Source organism: Rattus norvegicus, chromosome 10 (assembly GCF_021556685.1).
Source record: "Rattus norvegicus strain SHRSP/BbbUtx chromosome 10, alternate assembly SHRSP_T2T, whole genome shotgun sequence".
Taxonomy (NCBI): Eukaryota; Metazoa; Chordata; class Mammalia; order Rodentia; family Muridae; genus Rattus; species Rattus norvegicus.
Window position 1 is genome coordinate 106867920 of NC_141543.1, and position 22120 is coordinate 106890039.

General features: G+C 53.6%; 2 protein-coding genes across 3 annotated transcripts; one reads left to right on the top strand and one right to left on the bottom strand.

Annotated features, from left to right (window-relative positions):
* Positions 1–3336: 3336 nt before the first annotated feature.
* On the bottom strand, positions 3337–10175 carry Ush1g (USH1 protein network component sans). Its single transcript, NM_001105850.2, is given in 3 exon segments — positions 3337–5021; positions 6118–7335; positions 9813–10175. Coding segments are annotated over 3 exon segments (1386 nt in total). The 5' UTR covers positions 9977–10175; the 3' UTR covers positions 3337–5017.
* Positions 10176–11115: 940 nt separating this feature from the next.
* On the top strand, positions 11116–20687 carry Otop2 (otopetrin 2). 2 transcript variants are annotated; one of them, NM_001105851.1, is made up of 7 exons: positions 11116–11198; positions 11493–11816; positions 12685–12821; positions 14339–14397; positions 14757–14890; positions 17021–17898; positions 20203–20687. In NM_001105851.1, exons 2-7 carry the CDS (start codon positions 11504–11506, stop codon positions 20371–20373), a joined length of 1692 nt encoding a protein of 563 aa, NP_001099321.1. In that variant the 5' UTR covers positions 11116–11198; positions 11493–11503; the 3' UTR covers positions 20374–20687. The 2 variants fall into 2 exon arrangements, with proteins under 2 accessions (NP_001099321.1, XP_087427038.1); XM_087570912.1 differs by lacking the exon at positions 11116–11198 and having other exon boundaries at positions 11449–11816; positions 20203–20491.
* The last annotated feature ends 1433 nt before the right edge of the window (positions 20688–22120 follow it).

Here is a 22120-nt window from a genome sequence, read left to right on the forward strand (position 1 = left end):
CTCCAGGCATAATGAGGGGGAACCCACCCAGAAAAGATCCTTAGCTCCTTGGACACCCCAAAAACACCTCTGGCCTTCCGTGGGGTTCTCCCACTGGATGGGCAGATCCATCTTTGACGCTCTGTTCCCTGAGCTGGGGTGTCAGCACCCCTTACTGGTGTGATAAGGTTTCCTCTAGTGTTCTCTCCACTGGGAGCCAGGGTGATACCCAGAGTAAAGGTGAGCTATGTTCTCAGAAGCGAGCCTGAAGGAAAGTCTCCTCCATTGGATTGTCTAGGACCCATCTACTGGGTAACCCGGCAAATCTCAAACATGAGTAGTGCCCCCTGGGCCATTCTCAGACCAGCAGTAACTGTGACCACTATTAACTGGGGTGTACTAAATATCAGGTTGCACTCAGGGTACTTCATCAGCACTAACACACACCCTAATAACCTGTGGGTGACAGCTATGATTATAACGCCCAGCCTATCTACAAGGAAACAAAGGCAGGGAGCCACACAGTTGAAAGATGCAGGTCCGTGGCTGTCCTCGGAGCCCAGATATCCCCTCACTCTGATCTATTTTAAAAGAGCTTGAGTCAAAGAATGCACCATAGAGAAAGGGGAAATTGTGGTAGCGGTGGTCAGTCTTAGCATGGAGACCGGTGGCTGAGGGTCACATGCGGTATCACGAGTTGAGCTGTTGCCCTGTGGCTGTGGTATAGCATTTGACCAGCCCTTCCCTCTGGGTCTCTATGTAATGAGAGAGTTAACCACAGACTAGAGAGCTCTTCTGACGCCGCAGCTGATTCACTCCCTAAACCCCACCTCCACCACATCACTACCTTCATTGTAACTCACTGAATGCACGGCCATCCGGCCCAAAGCTTCTTCTTTTTTTTTTTTTTTTTTACATTTTTTTTTCCGGAGCTGAGGACCGAACCCAGGGCCTTGTGCTTGCGAGGCAAGCGCTCTACCACTGAGCTAAATCCCCAACCCCTCCAAAGTTTCTTTTAAAAGAATATTTTATTTTACTTGTTTGAGTGTTTTGCCTCCCCGAACATCTGTGTGCCACGCATGCGCAGTGCCTGCAGAGGCCAGAAGGAGATGTTGGGTGCCCGCGGACTGGAGTTACAAATGGTCCTGGATGCTGGGGACCAAACCCAGATCCTCCGCAAGAGCAGTAAGTGCTCTTAACTGCTGGGCCGTCTCTCCAGCCCCCAACTCAAAGCTGTGTAACCCAGGGACCGTGGGTCTCTTCAGATTCTGGCCAGAAACTGTCTAGAATCATGAGCAAAGTTGAATACGGATGTGGATGTGGATGTGGATGTGGATGTGGATGTGGGGGTGGGGGTGGGGGGGTGGGGGTGGGGGTAGTTGTGGGGGTGGGGGTGGGCGTGGACGTGGATGTGCAATCCATGTGTTTTGTGTAGGCTTTCCAGGGTTCATCACCAGATTCTCACCCCCAAACTAAGAACTACTAGTTTTTCTAAACGTGTACAAGTTCCCTGTTTTTCAGTGCAAGGCAATATACGCTGAACGGAACAGGAGTTTTGCAGGCAGGCCCTTTGCAGAACACAGAGGGAGAACATGGCACGCTCTTCCAGTCCAAGACAGACAATGTTGGATTACACAACTTTTATCTATCACGAACAGATTCTGTTTAGATTACATTGTGTGTGCGTGTGTGTGTGCGTGTGTGTGTGTGTGTGTGGTGTGTGTGTGTATGTTTGTGTGCGCACACATGCATGCGTGCGTGTACCAGCATATGCTACAGCGCACATGTAGAAGTCAGAGGACAACTCATGGGACCTAGTTCTCTTCTACCACTATGGATCTTGGAGACCAAACTCTGGCTACCAGACTTGGCAGCTAGCACCTTAACCCACTAAGCCGTCTTACTGGATCCCAGATTTTATGAGCCCATATTCTTTAAGTCTGTGTAAGGCAAGGAGCAAATTAATCTTCAGAGAAAGAAGAAGGGGAGGGGAAGGTGAAGAAGGGGAAGGAAAAAGAGAGGAGGAGAAAGAAGAGAGAAGGAGGAGGAAAATGGAGAGGAGGAAGAGAAAGGAAGAAGAGGAAGAGGAGAGGGGAGGAGGGAGAGGTGGGGGAGGAAGAGGAAGAGGAAGGAGGGGGAAGAAGAGGAAGGAGGGGGAAGAAGAGGAAGGAGGGGGAGGAAGAGGAAGGAGGGGGAGGAAGAGGAAGGAGGGGGGAGGAAGAGGAAGGAGGGGGGAGGAAGAGGAAGAAGGGGGAGGAAGAGGAAGGAGGGGGAGGAAGAGGAAGAAGGGGGAGGAAGAGGAAGAAGGGGGAGGAAGAGGAAGAGGAAGGAGGGGAGGAAGAGGAAGGAGGGGAGGAAGAGGAAGAGGAAGGAGGGGGAAGAAGGAGGAGGAGGAAGAAGAGGAGGAGGAGGAAGAGGAGGAGGAAGGAGTTCCTTCAGGTTTCCCAGGATTCCATCCTTGAACCACACTGACCCCTGGAGACTGAAGTTTCCACTGCCTCCTGTTTAGACTCTGAACATTGACACTCCGACCCACTCTGCATCATCCTTGAGTGTCTTTCTCACCCCCTTAGTCCTCCCCTGGACTATCTGGGCAAGGCCCAGTGTTCCTTTCCAGAAGTAGGCGCAATAATTAAGATGACCAGTAGTAGTCACAATTGCACACGCTGTGCAGCCCTGGCTAGTTGAATTGGGGGCCTGGGTGTGAGGACGGTGTGGCCAAGAAGACCTGTGTTCTTCGCTTCCGAGAGCCTCGTTTTCCTCATCTGTAAAGTGGAGACAGGTGGTCTACAACCACTAGATGGTTACTAAGCAACCCACACAGCACCTACATCCTATATACCTTTCTAATTGGTGCTGGTTTGGGTACAACGTCTGGGATGGGACAAGATGACCCCAGTGTGGCCTGAGAAAGCAGAGCCTACTGCCCACCTGTTTGGGAAGACATCCTTGAGAGGAGAAAGAACCAAATCGGCCACTGCAAAAAGTCTTCAGAGTGGGTAGTTAAGAAAATGGAGACCCCATTGCAGACTCTGCAGGGGTGAGAGAGTTCAGATACTGGGTGATAGGCAGAAGCCTCAGGGGTCTTGCCCGATTCCGAAAGAGCTCAGGTGGTCCTGGTGGGAAGAGAATGCCATCCCACCCTCAGCTGCTACAAGTTTTGGGATCAAAGCGGAGGAGAGGCAATGACGGAGAGATTCAGAGAACGATCCCTGTAGATGTGTGCAGAGGTGAGGGGCTCAAGGACCTCTCTGATGAGTAGACCCCACCTTCCGTCCCAACCTCTCTTATCCCTCACGCCTCTCCCTCCCACTCCCCAGCGCCTACAGAACAGAACACAGGCAGGACAACAGTGGAGAACATGCTGTACAAAAAATATAATTAGCCCAAAGGAAGGGTTTGGGGCACAATGGTGAGGGTCACAGCCTCTGGCCCCAGGGCAAGGAGAACCAGGCAGGGTCAGGCAGTAAACAGTCAGAGGTGGTGGGAAAGGGCAGTGCCTGGGGCTCTGAGAAAGAGGACTCGGCACTTGGAGATGACCCCAGGCTTGGGCCCAGAAAACAAGCAGGCTGGGGCGGGGGGGGGGGGTAGACTCAGCATAGTGATGGGACAAAAGCCACCCCCGCCACACTCAGTGTGCATGGACAGTGCACCTCCAAACAGAACGCAGAGGTCTTTGAGGGTTCTTCCCTCTGCCCGGTCTAGGGGGTCCAAGGAGGAACTAGAGACTGTGCAGGAGGAGCACGAGTCTGAGATGGGGGTCCACTGCTGACAGGAAGGGCGTATTGATGGAAGGATGGGTGTGACTCTGTATGCACGTGGCTCCTGAGAGACTTAACCACATCCATACCTTGGTGTGGTGACACTGCTGTGAGGACACACTCTGAGGACCTCTGGGCTAGCCTTTGCTCTGGTTTTTACCTCCACACCATTCCAGGGCTGGACGCACAGTGAATTCTCACTTCCCTATGATCCATGCAGAGGGAATCCTCTAACCAGACCTAACACAGAGAGAGAGAGGGGGGGGGAGGGAGAGGGAGGGAGAGGGAGAGGGAGAGAGAGAGAGAGAGAGCGAGCGAGCCACCTTCAGAGCAGTCAGGACCTCAGGTTCTCTATGCCCCAAACATCTTCCTCACAGAACTTTCCCACACTGGGCTTGACATAGACTGTGTCCAGGTCCAGCCCTTGCCTGTCCTCGGGAGACCCCGAGGCAGCTGGCAGATGCCTCTCTTCAGCCACCTGCAACTTCCAGGCCTGGGGGCCATGATTCTACTCTACCTTGCATCTAGGTCCTCCGGTCCTCTGAAAGGAGCCCTGGTGAAACCAGGCTTCATAGTGGAGTGGAGTGAAGCTAAAGGAGATGGTCTAGACCCCCAGAATGAGCTGGAAGGAGCATTAATTATTCCAGTCTACCGCAGTCCAGCTTTCTGGCTGTGGCCATGGTCAGTGGGTGGAAAGAGGGAACTGGCCTTTTGTAGGAGGGGATGTGCTGGGAAGCGAGAGGTGGAGCATTTGGCTGAAGAGTCTGGCTGGGGAACTCCCTTCTTGGGTGCATGAGGAGGGGGTACCCAAACTCTTCTGTTCTAGTAAGTAGGAAGCAATAGGTTTCCAACCCCTGAGAAAGAACAGGAACCCCCACAGACCCCAAGAAGGCTGGAGAAGACAGGTGGGGCCAGTGATGGACCTGTGACTGGTCAAGCTCCCTCATGCTACCTCCGCTGTGATGGCATCAAGTCCTCAGGGTTAATCAATCCCTGATCTCTTTCTGGGGTTGACCAATCCTCTTGTAATTCAGGGCTTTGCAATGGAGGTGGCTGGGGGGGCTCCAACACCCCTCAGAAGTGGTGCTCTGGAGTGCTGTGGTCCTCCGGGTGCCTCCAGGTTAGACCAGAGTGCAGACAAGGTTTCAGAGGGAAATGACCCATGTGGCCCTTGCTCCTGGAGAAGGGACAGCTGGAATGGCGATTGTGAGGGCCTCTTGCCCCCACCGTGGGTTGTGGCAACTTGCAATTCATTTGGTCTGAGGAGAGGAGCCCTTTCATCTGTGGAGAGACAGACAGAGCCTGGGTTTAGAAGACAACCTTCGAAGACCCCATGTCCTTCCAAGACCAGCCACTCTGATGACTTTAGCCACCCCTCTCTCTGCAGACCGGTGGTCAGGATTGGGGGACACTGACTCCCCCATTCACTGAATTGTGAGTCATACTGCTTTCTCACAGCCACCCCTGCCCCAGCCGCTTGGGGGTAAAGGCCTTCCGTACCAAATGGAAGAGCAGCAGACTTGTGGGATGCTGTAGTGGACAGGGAGTGGTTTGAGTAGCAAAGATGGCTTCTGAAAACACAATTGTGCCTCCACGGCTGCTGTTGGAGCCATTGGGAGCCCGGTGTGTGGGCAGTAGGTAGAGCGTCTGACTTCAGGTTCTGGGCAGTTGAGATGGGGTTCTGCTGCTGTGTCTCTTTCTCCCCAATTGGCTTCTCCCCAGACTCTAGAGCCAAAGCTAACTCATGATCTTGGCCCAGGGCTGTGGTGAGGCCTGGGGTGAGTTATAGTCTAATCCCTAATCCTCTGCTTGCTGACCTGTGGCACAGTGGAATGGGGCTCAGGGCTCAACAAACGCACTTGCCCAAGGACCTGGAAAGTGGTGGGGGGAGCCTCAAAAACAGTCCTACCTCTGAGACTTGGGCTGTAGCTCAGTGGGTAGAGAGTGCTTGCCTAGCCTGGGCTAAGCCCTGGGTTCTGATTCCAGCACTTGGCAGGTCAGAGGATCAGAAGATCATTCTCAGCTACACAACAAGTTCAAGGCCAGCTTGGGCTACGTAAGACCCTGTTTAAAAGGCTTTGAAAATCCTACCCATGATTACTGAGAATGTATCCCATCCATACTAAAATGCCCGTTTTTCCCTCATTTGGATCCTCCCCCCCCAACCCCCAGTGACTGTCAACTGTGATAAGAAAGACTCAATTATTAAACTGGCAGGATTTTTTTTTCTCCTAAGCTGATGTTAAATACAAAAATTGGGCCTCTTATAGTTGGTGACAGCTTTGATTTTTTTTTAATGCAACGTGGTATTAACCTGCCTCCCCGTTCCTGAAAAGGTTGACCCCACCCTCACCCCTCCTCCAGACTGACAACTCACAGCTCCGTGTCCTCCAGGGCCAGGGGTCTCTCCAGAGCCTGCCTGCGCCTCCTCACGGCCCCCAGGATCTTCTTCCGAGGCCCCAGGGGCACGCTGATGCTGCGTAGGTCGAGGTCAGAGCACAGCATCAGGGCCTCCAGGTCAATCTTCTCGTGCCGCAGGAGGGAGGCAAAGTCCTCCATGTGCAGCGAGGCCAGGAAGGTCTCCAAGGGGCTGGTCTCGGGCTCCAGGTCCTCGTCCAAGCCCAAGTCTAGTTCATCCCAGGGCAACTCTTCCCCGCAACTGCGGTCCTGCAAGCTGTTGGCACTGCCCAGGCTGTCGTCGTCCAGGCTGGGGGAACTATGGAGCCGACCCCGCGGCGTGCCTGCCCCATCCAAGCCCCCATCCTCTCGGCCCAGCCCGTGCAACCCGCTGCTCACATAGTTCCTTCGAAACACCATGGTACCCAGGCCCGGGCGGGTAAACAAGGAGTCGTGGCCTGAATCGGTGCTGACCTCCGAGTGGGCGGGCTCGGCAGCCAGCGTGGCACGGGAGACGCTGTCCTCGTCCGAGAGGAACATGTCCCTGAGTGGGGCACGGCCCCACTCCTTGGGGTTGGCGTAGGTGCCCTGGCGCACAAACATCACATCGTTGCCCAGCTGCAGGCCCGAGAGCGATCGCACGCTTTTGCGCCCATCCTCGGAGACCTTGAAGGTGCCCTCGACCCCCTGCTTGCGCCTTTCCAGCTTCTTCTGGATCTTGGCCTTGCCCTTGGCCGTGCCGTGCAGCGTGGCCTGAGAGTAGGGCAGCTGGCTGCCCAACGTCATGTGCTGCAGCCGGCGGCTCAGAGTACTAGAAGTGAGGCTGGAGAAGCTGAGCGTGTCGGAGCGCTCGGCCAGCTCGCGCCGGTAGCGCCGCTCCATGCGCTCGTGGTGCTTGCGCTGCATCTTGGCGCATTCACGGATGCGCCGCTCCGCCTCGCGGAACGCCTTGTCCTTCAGCTTGCCCACTAACTTGGGGTTGAGGCTGCTCTGCTTGGCTGCGATGGAATCCAGATAGCGCACACACTCCATGTGGCCCTTCATAGCGGCCATGTCCAGCGGCGTGTGGTAGTCATTGTCCAGGCACCAGATATTGGCTCCGAACGACACGAGGAAGGACAGGCAGTGCAGGTGGCCATTGGAAGCTGCCAAATGCAAGGGTGTGTTTCCCCAGATGTCACACTTATCCGGGTCACCTCTGTAGGGACAGCATGTAGAGAGGTACGATGAGTCCTTTTAGCAAGTCATTTCTGGGGTCTGATTGGAGATATAAGGAATCTTGAGGGGTGAGGAAAAGAAAAAAGAGGGAAAGCCCACAGACATTGTGAGCCCCCTGGACCTGCAACGTAACAGCCACTAAAACAGAAGTTCTCAACCTGTGGATCGCGATCCTCACTGGATCATCATATATTAGACATCCTGTATCTCATACGATTCATAACAGTAGCAAAATTACAGTTATGAAGTAGCAACAAAATAATTTTATGGTTGGGGTCACCACAACATGCGGAAACTATTAAAGGGTCGCAGCATTAGGAAGGTCGAAAACCATTGCCCTAAAATAAACCCATGGAATTGAGATTTAGACTTCCAGGAGAGCAGTGGGCTTGAGCCAACAGATGCATCATAACTACGCACAGCTACCAGGGGTGGCTGGGACCCAACCCACAAAGGGGCGGGGCGACCTAGGAGGCGGGGTGGGGCGGGCCTTCCCCTAGAGAACTGAGGGCTGGGAATCTCAGGGGATAAATATTTGATGCACTGAGAGAAAGGAGTGAATTATTCATGGGCCCTGCGGGGAGCTGGCCCAGAGAGGTGGTGGGCCAGGGCCGAGTCTGGGTCTTTAGGCAGGCGCGGTAGTTTATGAAGCCACGTTACAGGGTGACTGCGTAAGAGGACTAGAGGGTGGGTTGTGTTAGTGCTGGGCTTAAGCCTGGGAGAGCGTGAGACGGTGCATGCTGGTATACAGTGGGCACCGCCATGTCTGCAGGGAGCGGGGCCAGGCCTGGCAACGCCAGTGTTAGAGCAGGTGTCGGGTCTTGGCCTGGGCCAGAAGGGGACTGTGGGGACAGCCAGAACTAGAGAGGAAGAGGGCAGCGACCTGGTCGTGCTGTTCTCCCTCATTTAGGCTGCCCCACGAAGCTGGGTAGCTTTGCCCCCTCCGGCAGCCCTCTCTGATGCCCTCCACATCTGACTTCAGCCTACAGCCCACCCAGCTCTGCTGGCTTCTGTAGGAATCTTACCTCTTTGTCTCTGTTTATCTCTGTCTCTCTGTCTGTCTCTGTCTCTCTGTTTCTGTCTCTCTCTCTGCGCCGTCCCCCCACCCCCACCCGGGTCTAGCACCGGGCCCTACCCCACACTAATGAGGCCACAAAGCCAGCCTCAGGTCTGGGGGAAGAATCATTCCCTTATCTCAGCACCTCCCCTCCCCACAGCTTCCCCCTCTGATTACCCGTATAGGGTCCTGTAGGGAAGGGTAACAGACCCTCCCTCATCAAGCACAAATCCTTGCCTCAATAGAACCTCAGGGCTTGAGACAGCTTTTTCCTTCCAGACCCCACCTCCCTGCACGAGACTCCCATGAGCCTCTACGTTGGTTGGGGCCGGGGATATAGTACTGTGTGCCCTCCTGGAGTCTTGGGCTCTGTCTCAGTTGCCTGATTCCACATTATTCCCTCATGCTGCTAAACCAAAGGAGAAGACACAGAGAAAGAGGGGGAACATGTCCCCACATATTTTAGCTACTCCAATACCAGGGTCAGCACAATCCCTGCCCCTTACTATGACCCCTAGTTAGAGCCTGAGGCATTCATATGAACCCTCTTGGGGCATCCTTTTCCTGTCTAGGTCACACCAGAGTCGAGGCCAGTCCTACTAAACTGTTGACTGGTAGGATGTCTCCAGTAATGTGATTTAATCCCCTTCTCCCACCCCAAGCCACTTTAGTGATCCTAGATCCACATTGCTTGACTCATCCTCCAAACCCCTCGACTCGGTGCCCACCCTCCCTTCCAGGACAATGCCAGAGGGAGGGGGAGTGCAGATGTCCCTTCTGCACACTACAGTTTCCAGATCCTGGGTTCTGCAGAGGGGGAGGGGTACAGAGAGTTAATCACTGTCTGGACCAGTGACATTTGGTAGTGTGGACAGTGCCCATAAATCCCAGAAGAGTGGTGGGAAGGCACAGGTCAGTGTGAACCCCAGCCAGTGGGGACTATTGATGCTGTAGGGACAGTCTTTTGGCTCCTAGGTTGGGAAGTAGGCAGTGAAGGTCTCTCCTTCCTGAACTCCCAAGTTCTAGGCCCCTGGAGACTTCCCAGCCTTCTCTCAGGTTCCCACCTACTTTTCACTCTTGCTTCCAGGCACCCCCCAAAAATGTCTTTGACTTTTGAATAACTCTGCAGCCCCATTCCATAATCATAGATCCCATCCCCGAATTGAAGTTCCTCTCCTCTAATCCCTGCATCCAGTCCATAACTGTCACAAGCTCAGCTTATGTCCCCTCCACGTGTGTCTCTCAAAGTGTGGCAGGCTGCACGGCCCCACCTTACGGTCTGTCTGTAGGGGCAGAGGGCAGCTCAGACAAGGGGGTAAGTAATGCCATGCCGTTTAGGACACGGGGGTTCAAGGAAGTTCTTCCTGGTCTCCTGCTGGCTAGGCAGAGGATATACTCACCCGCGGCTCACAATGAGGCGCAGCGACTCCAGGTTGCCATGGTAGGCAGCCCAGAGGGTTGGGGTCATGCCATCCTCGTCGGGGGCATTCAGCTCCTTCCGGGTGGCCTCCTTGAGGAGCTCCAGATAGCCATCCCTGGCGGCCCGGTGATATTGGTCATTCATGGCGCCCGAGTTGGACGGGGCGGGCAAGGGGCACGGAGAAATGTCCCCGGACGGGGAGGGCAGCCGGCTTAGGGCTGAGACATGGGGTTGAGGGAAGGGGCTGGGCAGGGGCCTGGGCCGCCAGCCCCTGCTGCCGCAGATGGTGGATGCGGAGCGCCAGAGCCAGGGCTACAGACGACTACAGACTACTGGGACATCTGAGCTGCACACCCGGGGAGGGAGGGGGAATCTCTCACTGCCCAGAGAGCCGCCCAGGAGCTTCCCCTGGGTCCTAAACGCCATGTTTTTCAGCACACAGACGTGACTCGAGGAAAATCCAGCTCTCTTGCCCCAAAAACGTCCATTCTGGCGTTGCAGCCCTTGAAGTCCAGTATAGGGACATCTAGTATATCCTGGGCAGAATTCCAGGTGCTGGATTCCCTGATTTCTTCACTAGTCAAAAAAGACAGATCAGGGGTTGGAGAATGGTGTGTGAGGGTGGGATGGAGAGGCAGTTCTGATGTGGAGGACAGTGGGCCTAAGGAGCAACCAGGAGGACCCAGCGCAAGACCATCCGCGAGCAGGGCGCTACAGTCCCTGCAGTTAGCCTACAAGCGTGGGGTCACACAACAGTTCTCCAGCAGGGGGCGCAGGACGACTGCAGACCGGCTGAGGGCACCTCGTGGGAACCAGACTTTGCTGCGTCCAACCAGCATCTCTGGGCAGCGGTAGTAGGGATACAGGAAGACCGAATTTGGATCCCTCTAAGGGCAGGTGGGGAAAGGTGTCCGATCTCGGGACAGCAATTCAAAATCCAAAATATAGGTGGTTCCTAAGCTGCGACAGTGTCTAGGTGCATGCGGGTACGGGGGTGGGGGTCAGCTGTACAGGCTTTGGGTGGGTGTGATCTCTGAGCACCAGGTTATGGTGGGTGCTGGGGGCGGAGGACCCTCTGGGTACTGCAATATGGGGTCGTGCCCGAACCCTGGCCGCACCAGCGTGACAAGGTGAGGGGATCTTAACAGGTAAATATAAATCTCACCTTATCTGGCTTCCCTAAATTCAGCTCGGAGGAAAGATGGATCATGTGAGTGGGACTGAGAGGTTTATGGAGCCGAGCTCATGTGGCTGTAAATCACTCTGCCCTCTCCGGTATAAAGCACCGGTCCAGCCCGGCGTGGGAGAGAGGAGTCGCTTGCTGCCCCTTGACCCCCAACTTGGTGTGGGCTCCCAGTGCAGCCAGGTGCGTGCCCCTGGCCAGGAGACTGTCAGCTTTGGGGAGTGGGACTTTGTAAGGGATCTGGCCTAGGGCCACTGCTTCTCTTTGTACAATATTTCCGGACCGGGTGAGGAAGGTGCTGCTTATGGTGTTCCTAATTTTCCCCAGTGCTTGGTCCAGCACTCCTAGTCCCCACATTCCGGGGTTCCCAAATCCAGGGATCGCATGGGAGGAAAGGAGAGCCCCCTGGGTTGACTTAGAATCCTATCCTTGCCCCCCTACCCCGGACCTCGCAGTGATCCCTTCAACCTCCTCCAGTCGCCCCCACCATGTCGGAAGAACTGGTCCCGCATCCCAATGAGAGCCTGCCGGGGCCTCGAGCCAGCCCCCGTGAGGTGTGGAAAAAGGGCGGCCGTCTGCTGTCGGTGCTGTTGGCGGTCAACGTGCTGCTGCTCGCCTGCACGCTCATCAGCGGCGGGGCCTTCAACAAGGTGGCTGTGTATGACACCGACGTGTTCGCGCTGCTCACCACCATGATGCTGCTGGCAGCGCTGTGGATAATCTTCTACCTCCTCCGCACCGCGCGCTCTCCAGACGCGGTGCCTTACCGGGATGCTCATGCTGGCCCCATCTGGCTCCGAGGTGCCCTGGGAGATGGGGACAAGAGTGGGGTGTGAACGGTGGGGAGCTGCAGTCCGGGGCTCATGGACGATGACTTTGGGGTAGATGGGTGTGAAGTTCCCTGGGAAGAGCAGTATGTCAGAGGGCTTCTTGCAGTGGAATGCGGCTAGAGGGAGGGAAGGGGGTCCTAGAGGATAAAGACAGGTGGAAGGAGCTTCTTTGCCTTGTGTAGAGATTGGAGAGATGATCACAGAGAGAGCCTCTGTGAGGGAAAAAGCAGAAGACAACAGCAGCTGGCAAAGTCTGTTTAGAAGCCTTGCCCTTACCTGTGCTGGAGGGTGGGCCCATTGGATGCCCCTCCTCTTCTCAGTCAATCCTACACTATCTTCCACCCACCTACTCACCTTTCAGCCTTTCAGTCTTCCCATTCGCCTATTCGTTATTTATCTGTCCCCTACCCTCTCCATCCATCCATCCGTCTGTCTGTCCATCCATCCGTCTGTCTGTCCATCCACCTACCTATCCATCCACCCGCTTATGCTCTCATCCATCCACCCAGTAATCTCTCAGTCCATCCATTTGTCCATCCATTTAATCATCTTTTCATTCATTCATCTCCATCCATCCATCCATCTACCTTTATCCATTCAACCTTCGATCCACCCATTCATTCGTCTTTCAGACACACAGTTGCCCATTCATATATCTGTCCGTCCGTCCATTCACTCGCCCTCCTAACTCTCCACTCAATCCATTCTTCCGTTCAATTATCTACCCGTCCCCTATTCCCAGCCGACTAACCCCTCACCTTCAGAACCTATCGTCCACCCTGCAAGCCCCGTCTCCTGCCTCTCTGATACACCACTCCCCTGCTGGCCCCAATTTCCAGGTGGGCTGGTGCTGTTTGGGATTTGCACCCTTGTCATGGATGTCTTCAAGACTGGCTACTACTCCAGTTTCTTTGAGTGCCAGTCGGCCATCAAGATCCTGCACCCCATCACCCAAGCGGTGTTTGTCATTGTCCAGGTGAGTACGAGGAATGTCCCCCTGTGGGGAAGAGCCTCATGTTTGGCAAAGGGGTCAGGAGATCTGAGCTCCACACATAGCCCCCCTCCCCGGTCCCTGAGCAACTCAGCAAATGGCATTGGACTGACTGTGGTAGAGATCACATGATCCCACAACAAGGGGACGCTGACTCATGAAGTGGCACCTAAATGTGAGCTTCTACTGAGGGGTGCTGCAATTTTATTTCAGCCTAAGTGGTGTCTGTAATTAACACGTGAGAGAGAGGTGCATGTTGTGACAGCTGGCCCTGTCTGATAGAACCCTGGATGTCTATTGGGGGTGGGGGGGTCAGTCTCTGCCTGCTGTCGCCTGTGGCCATGACTGGCTGGGGCTTGTTTGGTCTCAGCCATGGCTCTATGTTTGATATTTGTTTAGGAGGTAGGGCATCCCGTAAGTTACAGTTTTTTCAGACAAGTTCAAATCAATTTCTTTTCTTCTTTTCTTTTTCCTTTTGTGACTCACTTCACGCAGACCAGACTGGCTTTGAACTCCTGCTTTCACCTCCCAAGTCGGGGAGATTTCAGGAGTGAGCCACACCTGGCTCTCGGGGGGGGGGGGCTGCTTTGTTTTATGGTGTTGCATAAAGACAGCTTTGAAGGAGCTGGCTGAGCAGGGGCAGGACTGCTCTTGCATAGGACCAGAAGGGAAGCTCACCTTCCAGTGTGAGCAAGGTGGCCACGGGGATGATGCCTCGGAGCACGCCCCTGACACGCGCGTGCGATTGCCGCCTTTGATGTAACTTTGGTCTTTAACGTTCTATAAGTCTGAAGAGTGCTCGGGGGAGGCGGGGAATGAAAGCACAAATACCCACCATGTTGGTAAGTCCCATGACAGGGAATCAGAGGTAGTTAGATGAGGGCAAGACCTTTCCAATCTACAAAGGATGGCAGGGGATGTGGACCAAGAGGCCAGAAGTGTGGACAGGACAGTCAGGAAGTCAAGGTCATTCGCCACTACATCATGAGTTCAAGGCCAGCCCTTGAGAAGCTGAAGCAGGCAGGTAACTGTGAATCTGAGGCCAGCCTAGTCTACAGATGGAGCGCCAGGGCTACTTTGTCTCAACAAAATCATCAAAGACCCTTTTACCTTGAGACTTGAGGAAGACCAGGTCTGAGGCTCACCTTGCCCCCCAAAATATATCACTTGGTACCCAAGACTCCACTTGCCAGTCCATCACTCCAGCCCCGCCCCCCTAACTCATCAAGGTGAAAATGTTTTTCAGGTGACATTTTCCCAGCCTTTAAGAAACAGAGAGAGAGCCACCCTTAAAAAAAAAAAAAAAAAAAAAAAAAGCTGCAGTGTAGGGTGGAAAGAGAAATTATTCATTCTCCTTTGTAAAGCTAAAATAGACCCGCTCATTTAGTATAAGGGTTACTGGGGGTAGAGAAAGCGTCCTACTGGGTATGGGTGGGCATCGGGCTCTGGAGATCAGTCCGAGTACACGGTGGTCCTGAGCCTGCCTCTCTCTCTCCATGCAGACTTACTTTCTCTGGATCTCGGCTAAAGACTGTATCCACACTCACCTGGACCTGACACGGTGAGAACCACAGCTTAGTGTCTGAGGGCTAAGGGCTCACCTGACATGAGAGCAGGCTTGTCCTCCTGGGTGTGGTTCTTCTCTTTACATCCTGGGTGGGGTTTCAAGCCATCCTTTCCCCTCTACCCTCTTGCCTTCCACTGTCTACAGTGGGGTCTGAGCCACAGGACACCCGCTAGCCCTGTCTTAACTGAGCCTTGCTTCCAAGTTCAACTCCCCTGTTCATGTGGGCTCTTCCACCTTCTCGCTTCATAAGCCCATCTCCCAGGAGTGTCCCCGACCCTGCCTTGCTTTGCCAGGGACCGTGAGTCCAAGACCTCGTGAGCCTTTTAATCTCCCTGTCCATCCCTCTGAAACAGGTGCGGGCTCATGTTCACCCTCGCCACCAACCTAGCCATCTGGATGACAGCCGTAGTGGATGAGTCCGTGCACCAGGCCCACTCCTTCAGTGGCTTCCATGGCAACACCAGCCACACCCGCCTCACCCCTGACTGTAAGTTCCCGGTTAGCACTGGCCCTGTGGCTGCCAGGCACTGGATGGGCGCTTTGAGTATTCACAGTCAGTCAACCATGCAGGCATGGTGGTAAAGGTAGAACCCGGGGCCTCCTCCCACTCGGGGCGCTCCCTCGGAAGTGTGGGTAGAGGTGACGAGGAACAAGAGTATATAGTGTGTTTCCTCATCCTTGAGGGTGCTGTCCAGGTCTCCATCTGACTGTGATGGAGCCCTGGCTTTCCTCAGAAAGGGCCGGGGTGAGGGAGTTGAGAAGAGAGAAGGAAGACAGAATGATTTAGCCTTTCCAGCCTAGGGAGGAAGGAGAGGCAAGAAATTACCCCTAGGGTGGTGACACCATCATGATGTCACTTGGGCCGATGACTGTCCTGGGCAGTGCAAAGTGCTTCCGACGTTCTACTTAACCACTTCTTTTGGAGATAAATACAGCGAACGTCCCCATTTTATAGAAGCAGAAACAAAGCACAGAGAGGCTGAGTAGTTGCCCAGGGTCACACAGCGTAAAGTTGAAGTGTTCAGATGTGCCTTTGCTTCTAGTCAGTGAACTACTCTAAGAAAGAATATCTATCACAGTCCTCTGGTTCTAGTTCTTGGGACTTCTCTATCCAGGACCGAACTAGATAACTAAGACACCCACAAACACCTGGAACGCCTTCTGTCACAAGGAAGGCTTCAGAAATTGGAAGCGTGGTCCTAGCCTGCCAGGAGGCCACAGCATAGAAGGGCTGATAAGGGGCAACCTGATGTATACAGGGAATCCGGGTGGTGGTGACCACAGCCTCGGGCAGAGCTTAGCAGATGAAACTGGAACAAGTGTGGCCGCAGCATTGGGAATTGGCACGTTTTCTTCTCTCCCACATTACAACCCTCAGATCTCACGGGGCCTCAGCTTCTTCGTCCACAGATTCAGGTAGGGTCATTTGGGGGCCAAAGGAGGCCTTTGCTGAGGCCCCAGGTGTCCTAGACAGCACATTCTGAATTCCCCCCAGTGTGGCACAAACGGAAGGGATGGGAACCGTGGTGGGGACCTGGACACAGCAGCTAGAGCTCTGGGCTGTCACATGTGGGGAGAGCTGTAGAGGGCAGACCTGAAGGAGATTGTTCCTTCCCCCAGACAGAGCCTGTCTATCTCAGGGGACTAAGGGTCACAGGTGAGGAGAGATGGGAGAAATGGAGGGGGAGGCAGATTTGTAGTTCTGCTTTTCTTTCTAATTTGTGCAGTGTGAGTATGTATGTGTTCGTGTGTGTGTGTGTGTGTGTGTGTGTGTGTAGTGTGTGTGTGCATGTGTTCGTGTGTGTGTGTGTGTGTAGTGTGTGTGTGCATGTGTGTGGGGTGTGTGTGGGGTGTGTGTGTGTGTGCATGTGTGTGCATGGTGTGTGTGTGTGTGTGTGTGTGTGTGTGTGTGTGTGTGTGTGTGTACAAAAGTCAGAAAACAACTTACAGGAGTTAGGTCTCTCCTTCCATAATGTGGGTCCTAGGTCATCAGACTTAGCAGCAAGCCCCTTTACCTGCAGACCCATCACATTTCTACCTTGCTTTTTTTGTCTTACTAAACCTGGACCTCACAGTTTTGGCTATGCCGGCTGGCTAGCAAGCCCCAAGGATCTCCTGCCTCTGCCTCCCCAGTGCTGGGATTCCGGGCATATACCACCATGTCACTATGCCAAGCAGACTTCCCCCAGGGCTGCTCTCTACCTCTCTCCCCCACATGTGTCCAGCTGCTGTGTCCAGGCCCTCACCACTGTTCCCGTCACTTCCGGTCACTTCTGTTTGTGCCACACCAAGGGGGATACAGAATGTACTGTCTAGGACACCTGAGGCCTCAGCAAATGCCTCTTTTGGCCCCAGGTACTGTGGAGTCAAACTCAGGTTCTTACGCCTGCATGGGAAGGACCTTCCACACTGAGGCTTCTCTCCCGGCTGTAGGTTTTTGTTATTTTGTATCTTTAGCACAGACTTGTCTTGCAGTGTCTGGCACAATGGCTAATTATGGACTGAAAGGACAGATGACAGACACCATGAAGACCTTTGGGTTGGCAGAGAGAACCCCTGGCCTCGCTAGTTCCAAACTAGAAGGGGAGGCTAGGGCTGTGTGTTCTTCTCTCTGCAGCAGAGCGTGCCGGTGGCACCGCTGAAGGAGACCCGTGCCCCTGCAGCACGGCCATCTGTCAGATCTTCCAGCAAGGTTACTTCTACTTGTATCCCTTCAACATTGAGTACAGCCTCTTTGCTTCCACCATGCTGTACGTCATGTGGAAGAACGTAGGAAGGCTGCTGGCCTCCGCCCACGGCCATGGCCACACACCATCCAGGGTCAGCCTTTTCCGGGAGACCTTTTTTGCTGGCCCCGTCTTGGGCCTGCTCCTCTTTGTGGTGGGATTGGCTGTCTTCATCCTCTATGAGGTCCAGGTGAGTGGAGAGAGAGGCCACACCCAGCAGGCCCTGGTCATCTATTACAGCTTTAATATTGTCTGTCTGGGGCTCATGACTCTGGTCAGCCTGAGTGGTTCAGTCATCTACCGTTTTGACCGTCGGGCCATGGACCATCATAAGAACCCAACACGGACCCTGGATGTGGCCCTGCTGATGGGCGCCGCCCTGGGCCAGTATGCCATCTCCTACTACTCTATCGTGGCTGTGGTGGTGGGCTCACCCAGAGACCTGCTGGGGGCACTCAACCTGTCCCACGCTCTACTCATGATTGCCCAGCACACCTTCCAGAACGTCTTCATCATCGAGAGCCTCCATCGGGGACCTCCTGGGGCTGAGCCTCGTGAAACGCCCCCGAAGGAGCTCTACCAAGGCATCACCTTTGCCAACCTGAGTGCTATCCACACCTTGCCTTCCTGCCCACCCACTCCCAGGCTTGTCAGTCCCAACCCAGAAGGCCCTCAGGAAGCGGTGGCTATCGTCTCAGCCCCCAGGTGCCACTGGCGACGTCGGTGCCTGAAAGACATCTCTCTGTTTCTCCTGCTTTGTAATGTCATCGTGAGTAGTCGAGTGACGCGAGGGTGAATGGGTTTGGAGGGGGGCACTTAACCTTCCCTGTCTTGCCTGAAACTCATTCTAGAATCTTTTTTTTTTTTTTTTGGTTCTTTTTTTCGGAGCTGGGGATCGAACCCAGGGCCTTGTGCTTCCTAGGCAAGCGCTCTACCACTGAGCTAAATCCCCAACCCCTCATTCTAGAATCTTATAGAAGAGCAGGTTCAGAGAGGGACAACTGTAGCTTCTAGGCACACTGAATTTCAGGGCACAGAGACAGAAGGCAATCCCAGCCCTCCAGCATGGAGGCAGGATGGTAGAGGGATCCCAGGGAGGCTGACGTGGGGGGCTGGGTGGAAGTGAGAGGAGCTAAGAGCTGATGTGGAAAGTGGGGGCCCTCACCCCCAGGTGGGAGGTGTGACAGCTCCTGGGATCTTGTGACCTGCCTGCTTCTCAGAATAATTGGAACAGCCTCAGGAAGTCACAGAGATCAGGGTAAGTGTGAGCAGTCCGTTGGCAGGGTGCATTGGAAGGCCAGCCGGGGAGAGGGGTGTGTACGACAGCTGCCCCCTTCCAGGTGACTTGGCCAAGCCAACTATATAGAGTGAGAGACGTCACCCTGGACAAGTATGTTCTCTGGAAGGAAACACCCCAAGCAGAAGCCCTCATAAGAAGAGGGTACCTTCCAGAGAGAAACATTCCTAGCATAGCCATGCCCCAATGTAGACACGCTCCCCAACACAGAAATAGCTGACACAGAACCATGAACCTGCAGGGACAGTCAGTCAGCCTCTGGGTCTGTAGGTTCCATGCCCCAGGATTTGCCCAACTCTCAGACAGAAAATAATAGGAAAAAAAATCTAATCCTATTGAACAAGATTCTTTTTCTTGTCATTATGCCCAAAATAGAACAAAGTACTAACAATTTCCATAACATGTATATATTGTGAACACAGTAATTTGAAGTATACAAAAGGATGTCTGTGAGCTATTTTTTTAAGATGTATTCATTTTATTATATATAAGTACACTGTAGCTGTCTTCAGACACACCAGTAGAGGGCATCAGATCTTATTAAAGATGGTTGTGAGCCACCATGTGGTTCCTGGGATTTGAACTCAGGACCTCTGGAAGAGCAGTCAGTGCTCTTAACCACTGAGCCATCTCTCCGGTCCATATGTAAGTTATTTTATGTATCATTTTGTGTAAGAGACTTGAGCTGCATGCTGGATCCCTAGAATGTTGTTTCCGGGGTGAGATTTTTCACCAATCCCCACCTACACCAATTGAAAACTGTGCATCTCAAGTGGACGGAAAGCATCTCTAATGAAATCTGACTCCATGCCAAGATGGTCATTTTGACTACATCCTACAGTAGCATATCCCTCATTATAGAAACACTCTTAACGCAGACATATCCAGAGGCTGGGAATACCACACCACCCCCACGCAGACTTCCAACAATCTTTTACCTTAAAGAAGAAAAAAAAAATCAGCCATCAACCCCTGACATTAACAGTAGAAGCAATAAGGCTCAGGACTTCTTCGTTGTTTCTGGGGCCCACGTTGGTACATGGCCTCTCTGCCTCTGCCCCTCCCCCCCCCCTTCACCTTGGCCTTTCGGTTGGGAGCTACCTTCCAAAAGGCTGTTCTTGCTCCTAGTCTCTCGAGTCTCGGAGTGCAAATCACTGCCGGCAGCATCCTTCCCGGCGCTCATTTTCTAGAACAGAAACAGACTCAGGAGCGGAGGGGATGTCTACTGAGACCAGGATTAATTGGCATAGGCGTGAGGCTAGTCTTGAACACTTGGCCCCTTTGTCCCATATGCCACACCCAGAAGGTCTGAGTTCCTATCTGGGGGTGAAGCAGGAGCCTTAGAGTTCTCCCACACATGGAAGGGATGGGAAGTAAGTAGATGTGAACCAGGAGAGGGTTGAAGCGGGGTGGCCCTAGGCTGGACTGGGTCTAGTCCACCACCAGCAATGGAGCACACATCTGCCTAACTCCTCCAGCACTTGTATCAATTTCTTATATCACCTATTGAAACTCCTATCTGGTAGGGAGGCCAGGATAAGAGGGTGGGAAGAGGGACTTCAGGTGGATCCCCCCACCCCCAGCCCCAGGAGTGGGCCAGTTCAGTTAGACACACTGCCTCAGATTCCACAGTGCTGGAGGTTAGCCCTGGGTGACAGTCAGTCACCTGAGGGCCACCAAACTGAAAGGCTAGAAGAAGGGATCCCACTCTTACACGCTCAGCAAAGCTCCCAGAAATCACAAGCAGGCTCCTGACGCGTGCCTTTCCCCACACAGCTGTGGATCATGCCTGCCTTCGGCGCCCGCCCGCACTTCAGCAATACCGTGGAGGTGGACTTTTATGGTTACTCCCTCTGGGCGGCCATCGTCAACATCTGCCTGCCTTTCGGCATCTTCTACAGAATGCACGCGGTCTCCAGTCTGCTGGAGGTCTACGTGCTGTCCTGAGGCTCCGAGAAGGGGCAGGGCAGAGGAACCCCAGAACCCGGAAGGAAATCAGGCTGGCACTCGCTCCCTGCCTGCCCCAGACTAGAATTTTCACTAAAGTTTATTTTTCCAGGATGAGTTTTTAAATCAAAATCGACATGCCCATTTATTCCTGCATGACCCTAGAGCTTGGGGAGACCCAAGGCGGGGAAACTGCTCCCCGTAGCATTCTCTAGGACCAGACAGGATCTGGAAATACCATCACTGACTCTATCTCTAATCCCAGTCACATGGCCTGTGTACTCTCTGGAGATGGGACCAATAAACCTGCAAGTGATCCCTTTGTCCCCTCTCCTTGTGTCAGCCTCGCCTGCTGGGATGCTCACAGGCGGTATGAGCTGGTTCAGGGTTGTTTTCAGTGGGCGAGCTGAACTGAGTCTATGCAGTAGGCTTTCTAAACAGTGGGTAACAGGGTGACTGGGAGGGACCAGCGAGTGCCTCTGAATGGGACCATCTTTCTTATGATGCCCGGAAGTTAGGGAGGACTGATTTCCTCTAATGCCTGTGCTTTACAAAGAAGGAAACTGAGGCTGGTGGATAAAAAGAACCAGAGCCTTTCAACAATAGTCAGCTCTGTGTGTGTGTGTGTGTGTGTGTGTGTGTGTGTGTGTGTTTGTGTGTGCACTTGAACATATGTGCAGGTGGGTGTAAAGGTCAGAAGTCAACCTCAGGAGCTCGCCATGTTGTCCCTCCTCATTTTGGTGTGTGTGTGTGTGTGTGTGTGTGTGTGTGTGTGTGTGTGTGTGTACACATGCATGAGCAAGTGCCAGCATGTCTATGAGAGGATAAGGAGGTATCCCATTCCCCGAGGAAGGGTCCCTCAGTCAAACTCAGAGCTCACTTATATGACTAATCTTGGTAGCCCGCTAACTCTGGGAGCTCCATCTCTGCCTTCGAAGGCTGGAATGACGAGAGGTGAGTTCTGCAGATCTGCATGGGTGCCCTCACCCGTGAGGCAGCAGTGGTTTCGCCATCAGATCCCGTGGGGATGGAGCTACAGACACTCATGAGCCACCACGTGGGTCCTCTGGAAGAACAGCCAGTGCTCTGAACTGCTGAGCCACCTCTCCAGCACCCATCATTTAAGACAGGGTTCCTCCTCCTGGCAGCAGACTTGGGCCTCCACACCCATGTGGCAATCCGCTGACGCTGACGGCTGAGCTCTCTCCCCAGCCCTCGAACTTTTTTTTTTAAATGAACAGCAGAGACTTTTGTTGTCTCTGTTGACTTTTGTTTCGTTTTGTTTCGACTGATACATGGCAACTGTGGCATTTTTAGATCTGAGTGCCCGCATATTGGTCACCTCAGACACAGACTGTCTCTGTGTGTGTGTCTGTGTGTGTGCGTGTGTATGTGTTTGTCTCTGTGTGTGTATGTGTATGTGTGTGTGTCTATGTGTGTGTGTGTCTATGTGTGTATGTGTGTGTTTCTATGTGTGTCTGCGTGTGTGTCTGTGTGTGTGTCTGTGTGTGTCTGTGTGTATGTGTTTGTATGTATGCGTGTGTGTATGTGTGTGTGTCTATGTGTGTCTGTGTGTGTATGTGTGTATGTGTGCATGTGTTTAGATGTGTGCATGTGTGTGTCTATGTGTGTGTATGTATGTATATGTGTGCATGTGTGTGTATATGTGTGTATGTGTGTCTGTGTATGTCTGTGTGTGTGTCTGTGTGTGTGTTTGTCTCTGTGTGTGTATGTGTTTGTATGTGTG

Excerpts from the sequence above, each read along its gene's own strand:
- Otop2 (NM_001105851.1), top strand. The coding sequence starts at position 11,504 with ATGTCGGAAGAACTGGTCCCGCATCCCAATGAGAGCCTGCCGGGGCCT. Across the intron at positions 11,817-12,684 it reads TGGCCCCATCTGGCTCCGAG|GTGGGCTGGTGCTGTTTGGG; the intron begins GTGCCCTGGGAG and ends CCCAATTTCCAG. Across the intron at positions 17,899-20,202 it reads TCCTGCTTTGTAATGTCATC|CTGTGGATCATGCCTGCCTT; the intron begins GTGAGTAGTCGA and ends TTCCCCACACAG.